Source organism: Colossoma macropomum, unplaced genomic scaffold, assembly GCF_904425465.1.
Source record: "Colossoma macropomum unplaced genomic scaffold, Colossoma_macropomum, whole genome shotgun sequence".
Classification (NCBI taxonomy): domain Eukaryota; kingdom Metazoa; phylum Chordata; class Actinopteri; order Characiformes; family Serrasalmidae; genus Colossoma; species Colossoma macropomum.
The window spans coordinates 6,735,478-6,761,531 of NW_023494793.1; the positions used below are offsets into that span (position 1 = coordinate 6,735,478).

The 26,054-nt window shown below is 40.6% G+C and overlaps 1 protein-coding gene across 1 annotated transcript; it reads right to left on the minus strand.

The window, feature by feature from the left end:
- Positions 1–10,889: 10,889 nt before the first annotated feature.
- Positions 10,890–26,040, minus strand: LOC118813130. The gene is made up of 11 exons (XM_036578298.1): positions 26,026–26,040; positions 24,173–24,374; positions 23,173–23,341; positions 21,764–21,833; positions 21,476–21,591; positions 18,560–18,635; positions 16,551–16,898; positions 15,937–16,135; positions 14,830–14,993; positions 14,111–14,222; positions 10,890–11,137 (listed from the first exon to the last, which is right to left on the minus strand). Exons 2-11 carry the CDS (start codon positions 24,324–24,326, stop codon positions 10,944–10,946), a joined length of 1,602 nt encoding a protein of 533 aa, XP_036434191.1. The 5' UTR covers positions 24,327–24,374; positions 26,026–26,040; the 3' UTR covers positions 10,890–10,943.
- Between the last annotated feature and the right edge of the window lie 14 nt (positions 26,041–26,054).

Here is a 26,054-nt window from a genome sequence, read left to right on the forward strand (position 1 = left end):
GCTGCCTCCAGTGAAAAGCTTTGGAGGTACATCAGCTACACTGAAAGAGCTGCTTTCTTCAAACAAGGAATCTTAATCAGAAAATGGCAAAATTTGAATTCCATTACAATGTCTGCTAGAAACTAAAGCAACATCAAATATGACCCAATAAACAGGGTTTAGAGTCAGTTCAGTGGGTGAATCTGAGGTGGCTCCTCTTCAGAGCACTGCATACACAGAACAGAAGGTAAAGACGCGTTTGAAAGTGAGTAAAGTGGTGGGGTTTGGGGCCCTGGCTCCTGCACAGTGGCTTTGCTGTGTGTGGGTGTATGTGTGTGTGTGTGTGTGTGTGTGTGTGTGTGTGGAGAGAGGTGGGAGGCCACACAGAGCAAGGCCTGTTGATTTCAGTTGGGAAAATGTTATCTCAGAAAGTTCCAGAATCGTGGCAACGTGAGACAAACAAATATGGCCAGCTATGCGCATACAGTCACATTCAAAAAGTTTGAAATCACTGTTTTAAATTACATAAAACCAATGCTGTTACACTTACAAACATACAATAATTCTAATACACAAGGCTAAATTACATATTACCACCAACAATTGATTGCAAAAGGCCAAATTATATATTTTGTTGGTGTCAGACACCTCTTTTAGTACATATCACCGTGCAAATGCTTTTTGTAGCCACTTTCCGTTTTAGGAATTTTCACCCACCCTCCTTGCAGAACACTTCTAGTTCTCCAATATTCTTAAGCTGTCTTGCATGCACTCCATACTTAAGATCTACCCACAGATTTTCAGCGATGATCAAGTCATGGGACTATGAGGGCCGCTTGGATTTCTTGAAGTGGTTCTTGGTGGACTTTGAGATATGGTTTAGATCATTGTCCTGTTGTAGAAGCCAATTCTCTTCTCAGTTTCAGTTTCCTAACTGACTGTGTCATGTTTGCTATTAGAATTTGCTGATATTTAGTGGAATCATTCTTCCTGTGAAGTGTCACTGGCTGCCACACAACCCTAATGCTTAACAGATCCACCCAATGTTTAACAGTTGGCAAGGTGTTCTTTTCATCAAATGCTGTTGCTTTTTCTCCAGACATACTTGATGTGGCCAGAGAGTTTCCCTTTTCACTTCAACAGTCAGAAACTTCACATTTCCAAATCAGCTCTGGCTTATCTAGATGTTGTTTTGCATTTCACAGGTCACAGGTAAGGTTGTCCTTCTGATGACTTTCCCATGCAGATCATGTTTGCGCAAGCAACGCTACCCAGTAGAACAGTGCAGCATTCCTGTGTCAGCTAAATCTTCCTGCAGGTCTATTTCGGACGTCGGAAATTACATGCTGGAAGCATTTGGATATCTTTTTTATAGGCTTTCACAGCTTTATAGGCAACAATTTGCTTTATTTTTAGATTCTCAGCCAGCTGCTTGATTGTTGAGTGTTAGCACGAGTTTTGAAGAGTCAGAGAATTTATTGTGCTCTGAAATTGTCATCAGTGAACTTCTAATGACAATTCTTGACCTGCCTAACCAGTCCTAACAAATCAGTCTTTGACACTGTATGACACATCTATCTATAAAAATGGACAAAGCATAGCTAAAGATAGCAGTAGCTGCCGTCTTCAAGCTTACATGAGATTACTTAACAACTCAACCAAAGTAAAGTGAGTTACGTTTTGAGACTAGAAAGGTGTCCAAATCTTTAAGCTTTTTTTAAAGTTAATTAAATACAAACTAACTTGTGCAATTAGAAAAAAAGGTTGCTGCACAGGTTGTTTACATCTTTATACTTAGAAAATCAGCAAAATATTCCAGGGCTGCACAAGCATTTGCATGCAACTGTATATTACTCCCCTGGCAACTTTACAGGTTTCAAATAATAAGCAGAAAATAAACAGAAATGTTACTGCGTTCAAAATGATGAAAAGAGCTGTAGATGATTCTGTAAAAACCTTAAAATATCAAGAATGAAATTATAATAAAATTATCATCTTGAATGCCTCATTTCTCAAATCTGGTGTTTTAAATCCTGAATTTGGTAACTTTACAGAATTACAGTATGTTGTGGATCATTTACTTCTTTAATTAAGTTCTTGTTGTTCTCAAAAAACTTAAGGTACATACAATTACATGTAAAAGTTGCATTTACATTGTATACATTATTATTGTATATAAAATAACAAAGACATGTATATGCAGTGATTACAAAGCTTTGAACAGTATTTTACACAGGGTGGTGTGAACGTGCACTTACGAACGTGGCCTTGACACAAAGGCCCTTTATCAAATCACTTGTACTTCTAGGCTGGACGATTACAGAGAGTGATGACAAGCAGCAACAACATCAAAGGAAGAGCGGGAGGAAAAGATAGGAGTGTAGAAGAAAGCTGAAACTGAGAACCAAAAACACTGATCTAGCACCAGCCAGGATTAAAGTTTCAGCCCAATAGAAGGCACCACAGAACTGCTCTCAGATGAGGGTAAAAGAAGAAAATCTGGGCCACAATTCCTGGCAAAACATCACATATTTAAAGCAGCCATTTCATTTTTGCCCCTGAAATCCACTTTTAACATTTGTGTTTTATGTCCTAAAAAGGTCATTCTTTTTTTACATGACTACCTTACTACCTTACTTTTCCAGCCTCCCTTTAGCTCCAACCCTGAGTTCACACTGGCAACGATGCAATGCGATAAAGTGGCTGGACGTCGTTCTGTTTCAATGACAGCTGGCAATTTCCGGCGACAGGAGGCGACGCGAACGTTGGCGACGCAAAGTGGGCGGAGTCAGTGACGCCACAAAGTTGGGCAGGATTTAACTTTATGCAAATGAGGAGCAAAGCAACGTAAGCTGCGTCCCATTTCAGGGGCTGCATCCTTCAGAGGCCACATTTGAAGGCCGATTGCGCCACAGCGACGCAACTAGACTGTCCCATTTCGAAGGCTCCTTCATATGCGGCCAAGAAATGTGTCCTCCTTTTACATGGCAATGAAGGATCCGTCGGGTGGACCCTTCGCCAGCCAACATATCCTGAGGTTCATTGCGTGAACATGATTCATGAACATGGCGACGTCAGCAGAGGAGTGAACGGCGGCTGAGGAGTTCACTTTTTAATGAATGTATTGGGTTTAAACTGATTCGAACAGCTAACGATACAAATGTTAAAAAAGCCAATAAATGTGGTCTGAAGCAAAACTTATGCTAGTGTTTCATTTTGTTTTAGGGAGCAATAGGAATTGAGCATTGAGCAGCGTAGTACGCGCTTTATCTCCGCCACTGTGAAACGGTACGCTCCATTTTTGGTTCCTAGATAACTGTCCATACTAGAGATGGAATAATGGCGGCGGTGTGTTTGCTGATAAAAAAACAGTAATTGCAAAGACCAAATGCTGTTTTCCCCACATACTGACTGCACAAACACAGGCATTAAATAAAAATAAGCACAAAAGTGATTTCTCACCAGGATTTTTATTTTTAGCGGGAACGCATCCGATTTGTGTTTGCCGTCAGTGAAACCATGAAAACCAACGGTCCGCTCGAGTTCAGAAATGCCCACAGGCGATGAGCGACCAGCGATTTGGGCGACAAGAGGCGAAAAGTCGCTGCCGGTATGAACGTAGAGTAACCCCTACAAAAATCCTGGTGAGAAGTTGCTTGTGTGCTTATTTTTATTTAATCCCTGTGTCTTTGCAGTCAGTTTGTGCAGAAAACAGCATTTGGTCTTTGTGATCATCGTCTATTTGCGGCAAAAGCAACACCACCGCCATTATTCCACCTGTGGTAGGAACAATTATCTAGCAACCGAAAACGGAGCGTACTGTTTCACAGTGGCGGAGGTAAAGCGCTACTAGAGAGCTACTAGAGAGCTAGAGTACTGTTTGTTCATTTGCTAGCTATGTAGCTAATTCTCACGTTTTTAGCATGTATGCTGGAAGAATAAGTATTTTTGTGAAGAACGTGTAGCTTAACTCTGCACAGAATTCTGTGTAAATGTAGAGGTTTATGTGCACAACATTGATTCCACAGTACAACCAGAGTTAGCGACTAGGTAACTATAGCTAGCAAGTAATGTGGCTAAACAGCCAATATGGCTACTTTAGGCTTGTTTTAATAGTTGCAAACAATGAACAAGAAAAACGCTAATTAAATGTTATGTACTTTATTACTTTTTTACTACACCCAGTCTGGGAGCAGCACAGCAGTGCCAAGTGCCAATGAAATCTGAACCCACAACCTTCTGGTTACTGGTCACTCAAAAAATCCTCCTCTGCAGCTTAGAACTGTGTTCTGTGCTCTCCTTACTTAAATGAATTTTAGCATTAAATTCTTTAATGAAACACAGAATTAATACTAGGTAATATCTTTTGGTAATAAACATTTTGGAAGTTATTTCTGTGAACGCCTGTGTTTGCTAGATGCTGCTAAGGTTTAGGCTGTTCCTTCTCTAAATGACAAACACTACAGTAACTTGTGTGCTAGTGGTGCCCCCTGCTGGAGAAACCCCAGACTGCTAGGCAGGAGTTCCAAAGCCATGGCCACATGCTTTACATATTTGAGAACAAGGTGTTTTCAGATGTTATAACGGAGTCACTGATTGATGTCAGCTTTGGAGGAGCTTTGAGAAAACGAGAAGTATTATATTCTTTATTTATGACTTTTAATACTTAATTTTATACAGTAAGCTGTATCAAATTAAACTAGTCCTCTAGCTATCTGTCACTTCTCTGAATTTCCCTTTTGGCTTTGGTCAAGAATTTTCATTTTGGTGCATCGCTAGCAAGCAGGCTTCCCAGGTAATATTCAGCCAGGAATTTTAAAAATATTAATACTAAATAACAAATAAACTTTAGCCATGGTTGTGTGGATTCTTTGGATGGCTGAAGGGATCCATTTGCTTACTGATGGCCAGTAACAACACAGCATATGATGATGTTCCGCACTTCTTCCACTTTAAGTTTTCTACAGACTGTCAGCAGTAACAACACTCCATATCACTCCAATGTGAAGGCAAAGCTAAATATTTGTTGGCTGAATGCGCAGTCATATGTTACTGTGCTCATGGTTGTGACTTCACAGTTACAATTAATTTGAAATGGGCCTATTTTGCACCGTGGCTTCCACACATTAACTGTAACTTTGAAACACCTTTTTAAGCAAGGAAAATTTGTTTTTCCATTATACAGAATCTTGAATCCAGCTTTATTAGCTTTCCTCACTCTCCCTTTCCCACACATACCCAAACAGCAGGGAACAGGCCATCAGGTCATTTGTTTATTCAAATCGCTCACTCTTCACACTGATTTGCCTGTTAGCTTCAGCCCGGGCTGAATTAGGCCAGTTTGTCCGTGCAGACGCTCACTTTTTCCCTGAGTCAGTGCCATCAAAGGGCGGCTTTATCCCGGGCCTAGGCCTCCCCCAACACAGGGGCACAGCTGTAATTGGGTCAAAACATTTAAAGATCAGATGCAAACAGACACATACGCGCTCACACAGCCCTCTACGTGTGTGACATACAGCAGCTGCCTCCACAGAGCTCGGAGACGCTTTAGAGACGTCATTCCCTGCCCAGTAACCATGCTACCCTGTCCATTAACGCCATTGCCTCATTCAGATGCATGGGCTGTGTGTGAACAGGCTGCAAACGTAGGAATCTACAGTCGGCCTTAAACCCCTGGCCAAACAAACCTTTCCAGTCACTGACGCCATAAGGGCCAGCAAGCACATGCAACCGGGGGGACCAGAGCAGCAAGGCCACTGCAGATTCATTTAACTGACACTGTGGCATTTTTCCCAGCCAGGTTAGCCGAGCTGAGCGGCAGGTCAAGAGCTCTAGCAGGTTGGAGAATGTAGAAGGAATAAAACACAACAGTCTGGTCACAGTTTTCATTTGCGCAGTTTCCTTTTTGCTCAATGGTAGCTGATCAGCTAAGACACATTTGATGTCTTGGACAACATGGCTAATGCTAACAAGTAATGGAAGCTAAGGCTGCATTTGACTCAACTTGGAAACAAGAAGTGGGAGTTCGGAATTAGGTGATTTCTTTGCGTTTGAGGTACAGTGAGGGGACAAACATGGGTACCTCCATGAGTTAGCAACAAGCTAGCTAGCTTAGGTTAGCGATAAGAGTGGTTAACATTTAGGATGTATTTACTGACTGCATTTGGTGTCTGAAGTGTACTTTATTAGTTTTACATGGCTAATGCTAACAAGCTTATGCTGCATTCGACTTAACTTAGAAATGGGAAGTTGGAGCTCGGAATGGGGGGGGGGCATGGATGCCTCCATGATTTAGCAACAAGCCTGCTAGCTAATGTTAGCAAAATGAGTGATTCATCATGATGTATTAACCTTCTCAAAACAGTGAACTTTATAGTCGAGTAATGTGTCTGTATGTTGACCGTCTATAGTAGGGATGTACCGAAATTTCAGCCACTGAACATTTTTGGCCAAAAATGGCTTTCAGAATGAGAAAAACAGCTGAAAAGTTCGGCTGAAAAAACAAAGATGACATAGTCCTACAAAAAGAGACGTTCAAACAGCTTGAACAGCAGCAGAACAACAGTAAAAAAATACAATTCACTGCACAGGATGAGTTCTGTGTTGTTACCTAGCCTACATACCATAATAAGTTTAGTACGTTTATTTTACGTAAACCATTTTCATTTATTTTTTAACGTTTTGTGGTTTCATTTTCAGTTTTCAGCCAAGTCTGTCATGAATTAATGTGAATGAAATCAAGATGTATAGTAAAGTAGATATATATATAAAAGTACATTTCAATTCAAAATAAAGTCAATATTTTGATATGCTGCTGCCAGAAATAAAAAAATGGGCTTTAATAGATAAGTGTTTCACTAGACTTCTCAAGGTTTGCGTTAAGTGTGTGATGATCTAAGCATACAGTTTGCACAATGCTAAATGGCAGTGTAATCTTTCAATATCTATTAGCTACATTTGCCTTGTTGCTTTCAGTGCATCCATCAGCTTCATTTGGGGTCGGGGGGCCGATTCTGTACATTTGATTTTTCACCAAAATATTTCTTTAGGCCGGAAACACCTGTGCATGACACATGAACGCAATCCGGTCCCTGATCAGTGAGAACAGTTTTATAGTCAGATGTCCGTTGTGCTTCTAATCTCTTATGGTGCATTAATGCTGAATATTTATGGATTTGGGTTGGGTCTCTCAAAAGGCTTGTACTAACATTTATATGGTGCATTGCACAGAGCAAGGCACAGAGTGAATGAGTCACTTTATCTCAGAAATGTCTCTGAAGATCGTCATCAGTGTCTATGCACCAAGGGCTTGTGATGGAATTGGCAACTGGGGATTGTATAATGCACTATATATTATATTGTCACTGTCCAAAAAATACCCCAAGTATCTTGTTTTGCGATTTTTAGTTTTCTGCGTAATTTGAGCTGCTGTCCCTTACATTGTATGGAAAATTCACGATGATTGGAACAGTAAAAGTGCTTCAGAATTGCTGGGAATAAAATCTCCTTACTTTAACTTACATTGAAAGTAAGGAACGTTTTTGCCCTCTCCTGTAAACTTAGCATTTTGGAGACATGTTTTTCATTGGATAGATATACAATATAATATACAATAAACAATGCACAATATAATGCTAGCAAGGTTGTCCCCTTACCACGGAGCAGATAGAGGGTTCTGAAAAGTTCTGTTAGCTTTTGCAGCACTATTATTTCCAGGACAGCTTGCATCAATGCGGATTGCATTATAAAAAGGCAGGTGTAAACCCACCAGGGTGCATTGTGATTGGATAACGATAAAAAAAACCCCAATCAGAGTGTAAACGGAAAGTGTTTTTAATATCTGTATATAATTACATAGTGGAAATGAGCCTGCCAAGCGCTGACTAGCAGGTGAGAGGATAAACGACGAAACTAAGGATGGACGATAAGTGAGGCTGAAGTTAACCCCACTTGCACTCTAGGCTGATGAAAGAGCCCAAGCCAAGCATATCCACTTGTGTCATAATGGGCAAAAAGTAAACAAGAGTAAAACAGAAACAACTTATGTGTTGATGTTCTTGTAAGCGGAAAAAGTAAAATCGGGGTCTCATCTGGTTCCTCCAGGGGTACATTGAAGCTTTCATGCAGCTAGTTGCATGTGAGGTGCATGCAACATAATTTCTGTGCTACTTGATGGTTACATGAAGCAATTCAACAACAAAGTTGCACACAACATATATGATTATTCCACTAGATAGTCAAATTAGCATATATTGTTAAATATACTGCGTCGATCTCGCTATGTAGTCATCTGCAGTGTGTTATTTACATATACAACATACAATTTTCTATCTATCTATCTATCTATGGTTCTTTACTATATGACTTTATATGGCTATAAGCGCCCATTTCAACATCCCAATGAACCATCTTAAGTGTATCTTCTTGTCCATTTATCTGTGAAATCAGTTGTTTGAAATGATGTTTGACACAATCACTTGATGCATTATCGGCACTTTGATTGGCTGCTTCATGAAACTTACATGAAGTTGTGACACTTGCAAATGTTGTGGTTGAGTTTCAAGCGGGTTGCAGGACGCTTTATATTGTGCAACTTAAGTGCAATTTAGTTTCACTTAGGTCTTAAGCAACTACAGTTGCATGAAATTTGCACCATGTACAGCCAGCCTAAGAATAGGTTTGGCCAAATTAATGATCTGATAGTTTTCCAAATGATTCCAAGCAAATGATAAAAGCACATATGGAAACTCTCTTGGCTGTTCAATCAATGTATTCCTGAAGCTACTGCTATGGCTTAGGGGTTAAAAATCATGTAGTGAAATTAAACAGGGATTTTACATAAAGGCAGAACTCAAGTTCAGCTCATCTCTAGAGCTGAAAATGAATGTGTGTTTAGAAACAGAAGGTCAAAAAAAGTGATTATTTATAAGTCATATAATAAGTCACTGTTTGGACTAAATGAGTCACAATTTCAACCAGAATCAGAGAAGGATACAAACTTGTCCCGTACCTGGCGCTTTCATACAAATGGCATGTGAGCCAAACGCGGGTTTATATTGCCTTGCTCAAATGTTATTATGCAAGTGCTAATTAACGCTGAACTGGCCACCACTAATTGGCGCCTCTCTTAATAAACCTGCCCAACAGTTTATAATGGTTTCTACACCCATGTCACGCACCTGCGTATGTATTTACGTGCGTCAGGGTCACGACCATTGTACACCGTACCAAAGTGCTTCCTGCACTTGATGTAAGATGTCATTGTTAATGCCAGAGTGGTCTCTCCTGGAACTGGACTCTGCAGGTAGAGATGAAAATTCCCATCCACATGAAGCAGCTTGGAGTGGACTGGGCATGAGCTGTGGAAATCTCTCCTCACTGAGGAAACACCTCTCTCTCTCACACACATTCTTCTCTGGCGAAGTCCTCATGGAAAAAGTGGAATGGGTGTGTGTGTAGTGTATTATGGGACTGGAGGTTTGTTGGCATGGGGACAGACTCTGGGTGTGAGAACTGACCCAGGGCAGACGGCACAGCTGTGCCTTTGGGTGTGTGTGTGTGTGTGTGTTGCCATGCTGACTGTTACTGACAGAGGAAACAGAAATACATTCTGATCGTGTTCAGGACACTGTGAATATCAGCCCTGTGTGCACTCTGAAGCAGGGCCTGGAGACGGCAGCACAGCACCACGTTATTATAAGGTGCAGTGAATTCCCTGATCCAACTCATCCGTTTGATGAGCTGAAACAAAATGTGTTATAACTAGGAAACCAGTAAACATCCTTCCTTTCATGCAACAAGGCCTGCAGTCTGGTAATAAAGCACATGTCAATGATTTTTCAAGTCCAGTCTCGAATCACTGGGGAGCAATTCAGAGTCGAGTCTGTGGTGTAGTCACGTCTCTGGTGTGTTAGTCCTAATCGGGACTCTGGGGTGGGAGTCCAAGTAGAGTCTCTGGGTGTGACTCTGAGTTGAGTCTCTGAGGTGTGATTCTGAGTTGAGCCACTGGGGTCTCTGGGGTCTGATTCCGACTCGTGTCCTGGAGTGTGATTACAAATTCGGTGACGTGGTGTGATTCCGAGTTGAGTCTACGGAGTGCCAGTCAGAGTCAAGTTTCTGGTGTGCGAATCCAAGTTGAGTCTCTGGGTGTGACTCCGAGTTGAGTCTCTAGGGTGTAACTCTGAGTAAAGTCTCTGGGTAGTGTGTCTGAGTCGAGTCTCTAGGGTTTGATTCTGAGATGAGTCTCTGGGGTGTGATTACAAATTGAGTCTGAGGCGGATTCCGAGTTGAGAGTCTGAGGCGGATTCCAAGTTGAGAGTCTGAGGTGCGATTCTGAGTTGAGTCTGTGATGTGGTTCCGTCTCTGAGGTGCGATTCCGAGCTTAGTCTCTGGAGTGCAAGTCGGACACAAGGGACTCTGGGGACTCTGGGGTGCAACTGTGAGTCAAATCTCTGGGATGAGACTCCAAGTTGAGTCTTTAGGGTGCGAATCTGAGTCGAGTGTCTGAGGTCTATGGGGTGTGAATCCGAGCTGATGTCGGTGATGCGAATCTGAGTTGAGTCTCTCGGGTGTGATTCCAGACCCCAGACAGCAGGACAGACCTGCAAGAGCAGCACTGGACACAGTACTGGACAATGGGTTGTAATGTAACATCTGGCCAGTATTACTCGGCATGCAGGTAATCATGTAAACCTTCACAATACATGGGCTCTCACTGCTGAGCCAACCACGTCATGGCCTATTTATTTAACAACTGGCATGCATGAAAAGATTTAGATCGCCACCTACTGTTCTCAGGTCATAACAGCAGTTACAAATATATAAAATAAAGCCACTTTAAAAACTGGTTAATCAAAATCACAAGAACTAAGTAAGTACACTTAAGAAAGGAAACAATACAAACTCATTTATTTTGAGTCTGCATTTAATCTAAACACAAAACACTACTTCAGCCTACGTGTATGCTATAGTGAGTTGAGGCTGGGTGGGGGAGTGGACAGTTGGTAGTCTTTGGGTCCTGGGTCTCTGTCTGTAGACCTGCTCTCTCTCCAGGGCTCCACCACTCCAGTGATGATGCTAAGGCTGCTGTTAGCACTGTGATTTGACCCCTCTGGGAAACTGTGACCAACCTGGAATATGGACCTCTCACACTCACTGCCTGCGGAACAGAGAGAAAAAGAGGGGAAGAGAGAAAAAGAAATGAACTACCGTGGCTATTAAAATAGCATCGTTTATTTATGCTGATGCACACATTTTTATGTATTTAGGCTGAAAAGCTCAATTGGTTCAAGCAACATAAAACTGTATTGAATTGACTGTGTGCATAATTTTACAGGCTTTTCTAATTAATGTTACAACCCCCCTATATAAAGTTGTAATGTTGGTACTCATGCTGCTTTCGGTTGAACGGTTCACAGCAGGTAAGAGCTCAAAACAAAGCATGTGATGCTTCTCCATTAAAAATATTAATCTTAGCTAGTCAGCAAAAAACAAAATGTTATATTTCTCTCCAAAATGGTAAAAATGTAACTAGATCTTTCCCCAAATAATTTTGGGCCAAGAAGTGAACTTGTTTTTTGATGGTTTTGATGACCTCCTACGAAAGGTCAGAATGACCAAATAAGATGTGGGGTGATCTTGTGTAGTGGGATACACACTCTTAAAGGATGGATTACTTCTTTACTTTCAGACTGAAGTCGTGAGCTAATGTAATTCTTTAAACAAACTTGGTCACACTTTATTTGAATGGTTCCCTATAGATGCTCTACAGCTACTTAAATCATTAACAAACTTCAGTTGATTATCAACAACATTATGGTTTAGGGTTAGAAGTAAATGTAGGTTTTGCCTTGAGGTTATGGTTAGGTTAGGTTTAGGGTTAGGGATAGATTTAATAAACTCTTTCACACTGAACTTCAAGTTCAGTTGAATATAATGGATATTTAGTTGAATCTTATTGAAAGGCAGACTGAGCATTCACAAAGCATCTATAGTGAACTATCTAAGTAACAGTCAACTTCAAGTTCAGTGGCATTTAATGACTATTCAGTTAAATGTTACTTAAATATACACTGAACATTTACAAGAAATCTACAGTGGACCATCCAAATAAAGTGTTATTGCAAGCGTCAGAAATCGAGCCTGTTTTGACTGATTAACTATGTTTGCCGTAAGAGGAAACACATTTGGTCATATGCGAGCAGCAGCGTGCGATGCGGTGCGCCGTTCTTGACAGATGCATAGGTTCTATTTTTGATTCACTGCTTTGCATTGCTCTGCCATCCACCTCAGAATGGATGAGGAGAAACACAGATTTCTGTGACCTTCCTAGTAAACAATATGGAGAGAAATAGCCAGAGTGGTGAGAGTTAGAGGTGCCAATTGTTTGCTTTGTGTCACTGATAGATAAGAGTATTTAGCTAGTTAGCTAAGTAGACTCAGTAGATGTACATTAGCAGATACAACCGAGCTGCCGTGGTTGTATACCGCTATTTCAACAGTGTTATTTAGACCATTGATGCTAAATGGACTCCATACTTACTTACTCCAGGTAAGGGGAGAGGACCTGCCCCAGGTGGAGGAGTTCTCGGGGTCTTGTTCACGAGTGATGGGAAGATGGCTTGTGAGATTGGCCGCAGGCTGGGACAGGCGGCAGCAGTAATACGGTCACGTACCGGACTGCAGTGGTGAAGAGGGAGCTGAGCCACAAGGCAAAGCTCTCTGTTTACCAGTTGGTCTACATCCCAACCCTCACCTATGGTCTTGAGCTTTGGGTAATGACTGAAAGAATGAGATCGTGGATGCAAGCGACAGAAAAGAGCTTTCTTCGCAGGGTGGTGGGCTACACTCTACTTGATAAAGTGAGGAGCTCGGACATCCGGGAGGAGCTCAGGGTAGAGCCGCTACTCCTCTGCATTGAGAGGAGCCAGTTGAGGCTGATTAAGATGCCCTCTGGCTGCCTCCCGGTGGGGGTTTACCAGGCACGGCCTGGTGGAACGAGACCCTGAGGTCTCCTAGGACCCGCTGGAGGATTATATCTTCAAGTTGGCCTGGGAGTGGATTGCGGTCCCCTGGAATGAGCTGGAGCAAGTTGCGGGGGGACAGGGTCGTCTGGGATTTTTTGCTCTCACAACTGCTACCGTGACCCTAGCTAGGTCAAGTGGTTAAAGATGATGATGATGTTAAATGTGGGGGTAAAACAACCTGTTATACACTCTATTAAATCTATGTTTTAAAAGTAAAGCCGCAGAGCTCTCTCATCAAGCAGCTGTTTTCTGATAGGTCTGTGATGTCCGCTTACATTTCGACATGCATAGATGTCCTAATGGCTTTGCAATACGATGCAATACTACATTTGGACCCTCGCTTGCTGTTAGGACACTGCGTTACAATTACAGCTGTTTTTGTTACTTTGCAGTCTGGAATGAAACACTCCATAAGAATAGGCGGAGCTAAACTTCTGTAGACTAAAATTGATGGTTATATGTAAATAGGTTGGCTTTGTCACAGAAACAGTGAACTTGTATATTCTTTGCAGCTTATTTTCCACATAAGGTCTTCATGGACTGGAAAGTGAATGGAACATTTTGAGACTTTAACAATGTTTACATACTATATCAAACTCTTTCCTTCCATGAAAATGAGGAAAATTCAGTTTTCCATGCTAGGAGCCTCTTAAACATTTTTCAGAACATGTAATATTTGTTCATCCCAATTTCAGTAGGATAGAAAGTTAAAAAAGAATAGATTAAGTGACCCTTATTAGTCACACAACAGGGAAATTTCATCTCCACATTTAACCAGTGAAACACCACATACACACTAGTGAATGCACGCACACTAGAGGGCAGTGAGCACACTTGCCCGGAGCAGTGGGCAGCCCTATCCACAGTGCACAGGGAGCAGTTGGGGGTTAAGTGCCTTGCTCAAGCGCACCTCAGCCATGTACTGTTGGCTCAGGGGATCGAACCGGCAACCTTCTGGTCGCAAGGCTGGTTCCCCAACATCCAGCCCACAACTGCCCCCATGCTCTACATGCAATAATGTAAGGTAGCAGCTAGTACTCAACGTCTATACCATACTAACACCATACTATAAATCCCCTCATTATTAATCACATTTTGCTTCTTACCCTGGCGTTCCTGGTTTGAGTGCTGGCAGCAGAGCAGTGAGTTAAATGACGTGATGGTGCCTTTAAGACCCTCCTCTCTCACACTCTTCTCATCTATGTCTACCATCTGCATCTACACACAGACAGAAAAGTAACTTTTCAGTGTAGAATCATTGTAAAGTGAAGAATTTTTAAATCAATATAAAGTGTTTTATATCAATGTGTGAAAACATTGAACTATCAAATGTACGTGTGCATACAATAAACAGAGGTTTCTATGATTTTACTGTGAACACAAACAGCAAGTTTAATAGCTTACGCATTCAGTGACAAAGAGTGGACGGTTAAGTTGATATATTGTGGGTTAGAGCCCAACCAATATTTTGGGTGGCTGATAATATCGGCTGATATTGACAACCTGCAGCTTTATCGGTATTGACAGAAATGTTGCCAATAACTCTCTGATAATTAGTGACTTTTTAGTTGTGCCATTGCTGGGATTCGAACTCCCTATTTAACTACAGTGCTGGGCAAAAGTCAGAGACCACCTATCATTTATTTTATTTCCAGTCAAAGTGGCCATCAAGTACAAGTTTAACTAAAACTACTGTAGTACAACATTAAAACTTAAAATATAAATATAAAATTATAATGGCTGATCAGAATTTTTATTCCCCTAAAATCATTCACAACTTGTATTGTGTGTGTGTGTGTGTGTGTGTGTGTGTGCCGGCTCTCACTCCATGCAGTGAGCTGTGGTTCCCTACAGTAGAAGTACTGTAGACAGAGGAGACTGTATCTGCCTCTAAAGCTGTGCTGTGGAGCTTCTTGCTGTGAGACAGCAGTGAGAGGCTGCTTTGCTGATAGCGCCAAATCCCCTTCCCACAGTGCCACGCTGCAGGAGCTAAGACGACACACCACAGAAATCAAATCATGTTAACCGTTTATAGGAATAGTTTACAGGCTACATTTCATATTGACACAAATTTGAGTTTTAGCCAAATAATACCTTTACGGAAAAATCATGATTTTTCAAAATTTCTCCATAACACAATCCATGATAAGTAAACAAAGTCATACAGAATATTTTAATGTAATATAGTTACACTGTACAGTAACCTACCCACTCAGATTCTTCACACCACCAATCTACGGTGGTGCTGATAGAAACCAGGTTAGCTATTTTTATTTACTATCCAAAACCACCAGTTTTTATATTTGTTATTGATGGTGGTAAGATAGTGGTAAATCTGAAAATTAAGTTTTCTTTGGGGACTATTTTGCCTTATATCGCCCTGCATGTACTCCTCCGCCATGAATTTATATCAAAAAATAAATGTATTAATTAATTAATACATTTTGCATATTGCAAAGGGTAGCTAGCATTTTCAAGTTCTGTAAAAAATGAAAAAGAAGTAAAAAAAAACGCACATATATATATATATATATATATATACATGAACATATGGGTGAGTGTGTTTGACCAAAACCTTCTCTAAACTACCTAAAAACACTGTGTCATCAGGCAGTGTATGCATAACCATGTCATGTGTAATAACTACATGTTAAACTCTTCAGACGTCTGGTTCCCGTCACCACATAGTTACTCTGTAAGTTTCTGTAGAAGAGTGCATTTCACATCAAACCACTCCGAATGACTTTGTTTACGTCTTTTACCATTTCATTATGCTGAAAACATCAGTGGGTGGCTTTACCCTTTACATAGACTTAGTTACTAAACTCAGAGCTCTATAATCAGTTACTCCTGTAAGAATTTGATATACACATTTTTCAAGGCTGAGCCTCAGAGTATCTTACAGGCAAACAGAAGCATAACGTGCTCTCACCTACAGACAGTGGGCTTTGGAAACGTTGATGTGGTCTTAGTGTAGAAACAGGGGAGGATCCAAAGTTTTCCTGAGATACACTGGCGCCCCCTGGGGGAAATACTGTGCTCCTGCAGTCTTTAAGCTGAGGGAGGTTATGCCTCTTCCAGAGGTATGCCTGCTGCCTCAGACTGTCCCAGTCCACACTCTCCTCACCTGTCTAGAGAATCAGCACCAAATCAAATCACTGTCACATCAAAGCATCTTATATTAATAAGGGCCAAAACAATTCACACAAAAATGAGTCTAATCCTTTCCTCACTTTCACTGGTTATCAAACCCAATTAGTTGTTAATGGGATTGATTAGGGAAAGAATTTGACATGTTTATCTAAAAACAAAGGCGCTCTATAATATGTTTCCATGATTTATGTGGCCATTCTCACAAACTGCAATGCACTTTAGGAAGTGTAGGGGGCGATATGGCTTCCTGTTGCACCATTATTTATTATTCAGTTTATTGTACATGTGCATTTTTGGGTGTTATATGTCTTTTGTGCTCTTTATTCTTTGTACATTAAATATTGCATTATTTAACACTTTATTTCCTCATAACAGAGAGTATGACATTCGAACCTTGCTGTCCATTTTGTAGAGGGATGTCGGGGAACCTTTGCTCACTTTCTTGACCCCTCTTTCTCGGACCGTGTGGAAGAATACAGGTCTGATAGTAGGCATGAAGCTACTGCTCTCTCTGGTGTCTTCAGGTTCAGGGTCTACTCTACTCTCTATTGCTGCTGATGGATGTCCTGCACTTGACCGCCGGATGTCGTATGTCTGTTCTTCACCACTGCGGCTGCTGTCCAAGGCTGGGTCAGGCTGACCTGGAGAGGATGACCCTGCTTCTCTCCTGGAGTGAGAGGTCAAGGGTGAACAGGCTAGGTGGAATCGCACCTTCTTCTTTACACTTTTAGGCTTCTCTTCCTAGAGGAGAGAAAACACAACATGGTATACTGAGTATCAGCTGATACTGAGTCTGGTCCAATACATATATATATATACATATAGTTTTCCTATAATAAAGGGAAAATCCATAAACTTCTCAAAATCTTTGCATAATTGTTCAATGCAAACAAGATCATTCAGAGTGGTTTGGTGTGAAATGCTTTGTTCTACAGAAACCTACCAAGTCAGAATTGTTCACAGTGGTGGTGATGGGAACCAGACATCTGAAGAGTTAAATCCCTCTAAAAGCTCCCTCACAAAAAGTATTCCATTAAATGGTTATGAATATGCGGCCTGATGACTGAGACATTGTTGTACGATAGATTTGAAATAAGATTTTGGCCTGAAACGTATTTATTGTCAAAAGCCAGTAATGGTGTGGAGGTACATGGAGGGCATTCCAAGGCAAAATAGTCCCCAAAGAAAACACATTTTTTCAGAATTACCTCTATTTATTATCATCAACATTACATACAAAAACTCACAGTTATGTGGTGGTTGAAGCATTTCACATCAAACCGCTCTGAATGACTTTGTTTACTTTACAAACACAGAATTATGCAAAAATTATGAAAAATTGATGGAATTGCCCTCTAAGTATTTCTAATATGCATGAAGGGCTTCTATTTCTTGGGATGCACCCAAAACCACATACCACCATACTAGCACTACCATACATAGTATGGCAGAAAGCAATTTGGGATGCAGCCTTGACTATGAATGCACTGTTACTCTTACAACTAAGTGTGTAATAGATGCACAATCACAACTGAAGTACATTTTATGTGTAACCACAGTCAAAACACTTGTGCTGTTTTGCATCAGGTGGCCGGTAGCCTAGAGGTAGGAAAGGTGAGTCAGCAACCGGCTCAATCAGGCTGACTGGATGTTCTTGGTTGTGCCGGCACTTAACCCCCACTGCCCCAGGTGGCACTGCCCTGTTGGCGATGCTGTGCTGCTCCCAGACTGGGATAGGTAGGCAGCAAAAACACAAATTTTCATATAAAAGACTGCTGTGAATTCTTCATATTTCAGACATTGTTTGAATTCTTACTATCAGTTATGGGCATTGTTTACACCTTCGTGCCTATGCTGATAAGGCGAGTCGCACATATTGACCAAAGAGGGGACTTTTATTCTGGCGTGTATCATACGTGATGCGGTGGCAGCCTTTGCATTTCTGTGGTAGTCTGTATAGCAGTCATAGACGATAAACTGCTATTACGTATATGCGTACATACAAGTAAATGTTCAGTGGCAACCACTTAATATATTACAGTCCATTCTACACAGTAAACAAGTTGAACCCATCTGGTGACTTTGTGCTCTCTGACCGGAGTCCTGTAACAGCCATTACCAATCCAAAACCAGCTCAGTGGGTAAAACCACAACAAGGACATACCATTTGAACCTCTTGTTAATTTCCAAAATGTGCCTCAATGCTGTACATTTGTACAATGGCTGCTTTGGTCAACACATAGAGCACAGCCTTAAAAAATAATCAGATGTGGTGCAGGCTTAATATGGTCGATGCTGATCTATTAAAATATGCCTTTATTGGCTCAGATATCAGTTTTTCAGACCAGATCAGGACATTCCTAGAAAACAGTCACTTCTTTAGTGATTCCCCCTTTACTTACCACTTTAGAAGTCTTCTGTACTGGACAGGCTGGAAGGCAGATTAACTCCTCCACTGTATATTTTGGGGACTTTGACCTAGCGATGCAGAAAGGAGAGTGCAGTAAATGATCATTCAACACCACTGAATCCACTGTGCAGTTTATCTGCTAGGTTTTAGAAATGACCTACCCATGCTCCGAGCACAAAGGTGTTTTTTCATAGCAGCAGGTTTTACAGAACGCTGACAAAAATCCCTTTCAAAGCAAATGAGAAATCTTAGCAGTCTTTGTTTAGAGTCTGTTCCAGATTGAAATGCAAAACTAATGATGCTGTTAATAATCATAACTAGTTGGGCTGGAAATGTCATCAATTTGCCACTGTTAGCTTCTTTACACATTATACAACAGTTAGTTCACTCCATGCAAGCTGATTGGTTGAGAAGCGTTCTAATCGTGCTGTTATTTCGCCGTTTTCACTCCGTTGAGATGCCATTGCTAAGCAACAACTTTGACAGCTGTAGGAGACGCTCAAGCCATTTGAACGTTTTTACTTCTTACTTTTGCCACAAACAGAAAATGGACACTTTTAAGATCACATTTGACCGACAGCCGATTTGGTCAGACTCTGAAGATGAGACGACACTAAATTCCCAAACTGTCATCACCACTGAGCAGCTTTTCAGTCGGCAGCTGTGACAGAAGAACAGCTAAACAACCTGGAATCAGCCAGAAATGAACCGAATACCGTTCGCCAAACTAAACGGGCTGTAAAATGCTTTAAAAAATGCTTTTACAGCAGACTGTGCAGTGAGTGAGCAGAGTTCATTACTCTGACGTAGCAACAAGCTGCTTGTTAAGGAACTATAATTTGGTGAAGGAACTGCGAACATTAAAACATATTAAACGGCCCAGTTTATTAATTTCTTACTTTATTTATTTAACTGTTGTATAAAAGCAACAGAACACTCGAGGTTGTGTGTTATCGCGACCAAATCACAGCCATGATGTTATTTCACAATAACACACTCCCTCTCGTGTTCCATTGCTTAAATAAAAATCTATCCTAACAGTGTGATCTTTCACACGCATACAGGATAAACATCATTTGAAACTAATAACACACTCTAAATGTAGGTACTTTGACAAAACCTGAGCAGTGCTACAGTTTCTCATTAGGTTGAATGGAATTTCTGTCAGGGTTCTGTAAAGCTTGTCCAACACTTTCTACAAAACTGGAGCACAGATAGGTCCATTACAGAATCACATGTAACGTACTCACTAGTAATTGCTTTTTAGAGGGCCCATTTCATAGAAAAACAAATTTTCCTCATTTAAAGTTTAAAAAGGTGCTGGTGACTCTCAATTTCATTCCATATATGAAAGCTAAGCTGTTAAAACAGCCTGTTTTGAATTCGCTCTTTTTGTGATGTCACAGAAAACAGGCCATCTACATATGTCCGCATATTCAGCCTACAGCCCATTCACACTGAAGTTATAAGGAGTGTTTCAGCCTGGACTGCTTTCTGAATGAAGCACAGTGAAGCAGCCAATCAGAACAGAGACTGTTTACATGTATCAGTCTTAAAAGCACAGTAACAAAAACAGCATGTTTCATTCTGAGGATTAAAGAGAGGATGGAAGATGGTAAAATGGTCATGTAAAAATGAATGTTTTTGATATAGGGGAGCGTGAAGAACAACGTGGGGCACAATTTAACACAGACTTTTTACATTGTTATACAAGGTCAAGCAGCATGTGCTTCTGGCCACATCACCACTTTTCCTAGCCACAGTCTCCCACCAAAATTCAGAGTGATTCGTCAGCGTTTTGAACAGATCTGCACCAAAGAGTGTTTTCAGGGCATGTAAGACATTTTTTTCAATACCATTTTTTTTGGTTACTGGGCCGTTTGTGTAAATCACAAAATCCAACCGCATATTACTTTAATCACCATCTTGTTGCCTATAACATGTTTTGAAGCAGCTGACAAGCTCACAGCAAGTCCTAGCTAGGCTTAGGTACAGCCTCCCTACTGCGGGGTTAGCTGTTAGCTGTAAACGGCGTCACAACTAAGACATCTCTAGTAAACAAAGACAAATAAAGTAAATTCAGTCTTTTTGTTCCATATGTTTACACAGATTTTAAGACGCAAAAGAGAAAACATCTGGAAACAGGGATCTTCTTTGACTTTATTAGTATCTTTCAGATGTTAGTATTTTAGGTGTTACATAAGTAAATTAATGAAATTACCATTAACAGCTGGTAAAGCTGCAGTTATTATTCAGAGACATTGTTCATATATAACTGATGTTTTGTGTTTTTTCACTGAACAAAAAACAAATCTGTCAATTTTTGACACACAGTCTCGTGTGAGTTTCTGTATATAATTTGATGTGTGTGTATCAGTTGATCTGTCTGTTGGTCTTATAGACAGATATATTGGAAATTATGTTGATTGGAAAATATTTTAGTTTATTACAACAGAGACTTTTATTGAATTAACTTTGTTTGCACTGATTGATCAAACTTTTCTATCAAGTGTTAAACTAACCCTCTGTCTGTTACGCTAAACTGTAACACTGTAACTTCCCGTCATTTTGGGTGGAACTGTACATAAACGGTAGGTGCTAGAAACAAAGTTCAAGGTTTGTTTGTAGCAGAGATGTATATGTTGTTTGTATAAAAACACGATTATTCCAACTTCAATATTTTTAAAATTATTTCACAAAAACCAAAATGTGTTAGGTTGTGCCCAGCTCTCCCCTAGATAACCACACAAACATTAGAAGTGGCATTATAAGGATATGGGCCCTTTAACTACCGCTTTCCAGTATAAACACATCCTTCTTTAAACTGAATAAAGTGACTGATATTTACTGCACTGTGGGACTATATGAGACAACCTATATAGTAAAGCAGATCTTTTTGGCTGGATACCTTTTCTGTGACAGATGATGAGGCACGTAGTTTGGGTTTGGGACCCACAAGACCAGAGAGCCTGATCCCCACGGTGACTCTGAGCCAATCGGAGGGCTGATCTGAACTGTGTTTAACTGTCCAAAAAAGATAAATACAAGCAATGTTTGACCATAAAAAGACATTTTCTGACACCATAAAGCAGTTGGTGTCTTAATGCTCTTGTCCATTAGTCATTACCTCTGGAAAGTAATTAAAGCTCAACAGGTGATGGGTTAACATAGTAACGGTCAGGTGAGTGTGACTTACTTTCACTCCTTTTCCTTTCATGCCATTAGACTGTGATGTTGGAGATGCTGAGCTGACTGCTGGATCTGAACTGCATGGAGGGACAGAGCAAGTGAATAGTGAACCAAAGTAGTGACCATACCGCCTAAACCTTAGACGCTGCACTTGACATTTTAGAATTCTTACTGCTTGTAACTCACTAAACCAAGTGAACAAATTCTGTTGAAACGGAGGATCCTGGACTTCCAATTCATACTACATTTGTATTCGTTAGTAGAGGATTCAAACTTTGTGCCCACAGTCTTCGCAGATAGTTTTGTTTTTGTCATTGTTTACATCTAAACCAGTGGGAAGGGTCAGAAGCTCAGGATGTAAACAGAATGTAAATACAACTCAATATGTCACTCGCAATGTGGTTAACATGTATTTACATGTACTATACATTAAAACAGTATAGCAAAATGAAAATAATCAGGCTTGCTAAGGATTGTGCTTAAGTTAGCCTAAAGTTAACTTGCCAGCAAAAACTGCATAGAAATATGTTTCACACTTCACACAGAAGGCTCCAATTCCATGTGTTATTCCTAATAAACCTGAGTGACTATATTTATTTTTAGTCACATTTTCCAATTTAAGTGACCAAACTGTCATCACAGCAACACAGTAAGGTTGAAAAATATGTCTATAAAGAATGTTTTTTTTCACACATTTTCTTTTTACATTCTGTATATTGTTGTTGGATGCCTTGATTAATTTTTTTTTCAAAATATGGTGTTTTGCAATTTTGTCTCATTCCCACAAAATGCTGACAGCCATTGGTTTTTGTCGTTGCTGTTTTTTGCTAGTGTAATGTTACATTTTGTTGTTTTGGTTCATCCTTACAGTTCAGTTTATGAGGAAAACATTAAAGTAAAGAGATGTCATAATATTTCTAGTTAAAAAGCAAATAAATGATAAATATTGGTAATGAGAAACAGATATGTGTAGTAACTGGGGTAAAATTAAGGGTAAAAAATGCCAAAAAAATTACTTACACTCCACAAACTTTTTACTGTATCATATAGATAGATAGATAGATAGATAGAGCATCTACCAAAAGTGCAAATAGTAGCAATAGTGCAACACAGACAGTGTAAATGTGCAATAACAGGCTTTAATATGATGAATCAATGAAATATGTATTATATATAGCTACAAATGATCTACTGATGTGGACATGTTTTGTGTGAGAGTGACCCATGCTGATCAGTTTCAGTATGACCAACATGCACACTCTAAAACTACTCTGGCGGCAAATCTTGCTGAGTGAAAGGTGACAACGACAAAGTTTCCGAATGCATTGCTAATTATATATTAAGTAAGACTGGGTTACTCACGCCGTCTATGTGAAATGTGGCAAGTGATCATCTTATACGCTGTGCATCACTCACTGTGTGTTCTCCTTCTGTGGGAGCACTGGTAGGCAGGGAACACTGTGCAGAGATCCCTCAGACTCTGAGCTGTCTGAACTGACCATCTTGAACTGTGGCTTCCCTTCAGAATGCCTTCGTCTGTCAGCCCACTCAGAGACGCTGACCACGCTCTGAGATGGCAAACTCTCTGCATTGATAGAAAGAAAAAAAAGTGCATACAGTGAATTTTTGACATTAAGACCTTACAGAAGGTACAATCTAAATGCTTAAATCTGACCCTAATTTAGCAGCAGCTCGGCTTCTTATTCAACTCTTTTTCATAGCTGCCATAAAATGCAATTTCCACCTGACCAGTATGGGTCATTCTCATTCTCTCCGAGGGCCCCTCAGAGATGTATTATGGATTTTTTCATCAATAATGCTGATGGAATATACTTTGATGGAAATGTGTATGATTCTCCTATTTCACCCCTCATTGCTCATTAGCAGCTCAATATACACACAGGGAGGCAACAGTGTCCTAGTTAATCAGATAAGAGTCACATGGAAAACATTTCATATTATTACATTAATTAAATGTATCCAAATTGATTTTCATTCATGGCCAGTGGCCACTAGGAGCTCTCTGGAAAGAATCTCAGTCTGGATTGAAGTTTGCCATTTGTGTGATGAATTAGGCTCATCGCAAGCACACTTTGCCTCAAAGCCAGATTATTATGCCTCCCAGCACATTATTATACTGTATGTAACCCATATCTATGTTATGTATTTAGAGCAGAGGATGCCATCAAAGAGGTTATCAAGTGTCTAAAGAAGGTGCTCTATGAACAGGAGCTCAAAAACAGACTTCTATGACACAAACTTTACTATGTCATGGCTATAAATAGAACACAACATAGGCCTTCATCAAAGAAAGCTTAGCATTTTGAAGGAGAGTGCCAATGTAATTCATTTTGCCTCCAATCTTTGAATATTTTAAGATAAAAGCTTGAGTGCACCCTTGTCATTGTGAACCCACCCTGGACAGGAGTGTAGCGCTTGGTGGGTTTTCTGGCTGCCCTGCGATAGATGCCTTTTGCAATACGGTGCTCCGTCTCCCAGCAGCAGGGATGAGGACACAGGGCCCACAAACAGTGCGCTTCATCCAGGCCCTCATCACCTAGGCTCCTCATGGTGGGCAGGGTTGACCACAGAGCCACGGTGCTCAAATATATCCTTTCCTGAAACAGCAAGAGTGACGGAGCAATACAAATTAGGCCATTTGAAGTCATTATGTACACTGATCATGCATAACATTATGACCACCTCCTTGTTTCTACACTCATTGTTCATTTATCAGCTCCACTTACTATATAGGTGCACTTTGTAGTTCTACAATTACAGACTGCAGTCCATCTGTTTCTCTGTATACTTTGTTAGCCCCCTTTTCACCTGTTCTTCAATGGTCAGGACCCCCATGGACCCTCCCAGAGCAGGTACTATTTGGGTGGTGGATCATTCTCAGCACTGCAGTAACACTGACGTGGTGGTGGTGTGTTAGTGTGCGTTGCGCTGATGCGAGTAGATCAGACACAGCAGTGCTGCTGAAGTTTTTAAACCCCTCAGTGTCACTGCTGGACTGAGAATAGTCCACCAACCAAAAATATCCAGCCAACGGCATCCTGTGGGAAGCGTCCTGTGACCACTGATGAAGGACTAGAGGATGACCAACACAAACTGCGCAGCGGCAGATGAGCTATCATCTCTGGCTTTACATCCACAGGGTGGAACAACAACGCAGGTGCATCTAATAGAGTGGACAGTGAGTGGACACCATGTGCCATCACTTTCATAAGTGCATACACTGAAACTTGAGCTTATAACTACATAAGTTGGACGCTTGTAACTCTAACCAACGTGACCCTAGTACTAGGAATGCATGATGTCACTATCATTTTCAGTAGCAGCAAATGATTGCTTAAAAGTTATCATTAACTATATGGGAACAGATACATTCGATTTAGATTTGATCAAGATTTCAAACCAATGTTTGATCACTATTTTTTGTACCATCCGGAAGAGGAGACTGTTTAGGTAACACTGGGCTGCTGTGCTAAAATGTCTGCATTTTACTGCATATGTAATCCTATGGAAAAAGTGTTATGTTTCTCTGCAATGCTAATGCAGATGAATCTTCATTTCTACGTTATACCTGTTCAGCTTTTATATATCGGCATTGGTATCAGTTAACATTACCGGAATCGCCATCGTCCCACCGATTCCCATATCGGTGCATCCCTTTGGTAACTCAGAACGTGTTCATGTTACAAGCTAAACTGATGCAATCATTCAGACATGTCAGACATCAAGCAGGATATATCTAACGTTAATCATTTCATTTCATAACTTTCTGCGAGGGAGCTTTTAGAGGTGGACGTCTGGTTCCTATCACCACCACTGTGAACAACTCTGACTCTTAAGTTTCTCTAGAACGGATTTCGCACCAAACCACTCTGAATGACTTGGTTTAAATATTAACCATTAAATTAATGTAAAATTATGTAGTTTCCCTTCACTGACAGTAGAAACGGCAGTTAGAACGATGCCGATAACTACGGTCTACTAAAATATGCCTAAAATACAAGATAGCTTAGACTAAGCTAATGCTAACTATGTTTAGCGAAACTTCGTTGCTTAGCAACCTAACACATCCGTTATCGCCAGCTAACGCGTTAGCTCACTACTTACTTAACCTACACCAGTTTAATCTGAGCTAAACACTGTTTTAGCACAGAATAATATCAAACAAACGAAGCGGATAAACGTATAGACACTTAAACTCAAAATTCAGATGCGAAAAACAGAGACAGGGAGATGCAGAGAGAGACCCACACGCTTGACGTTGTTGGCATCAGGTGGGA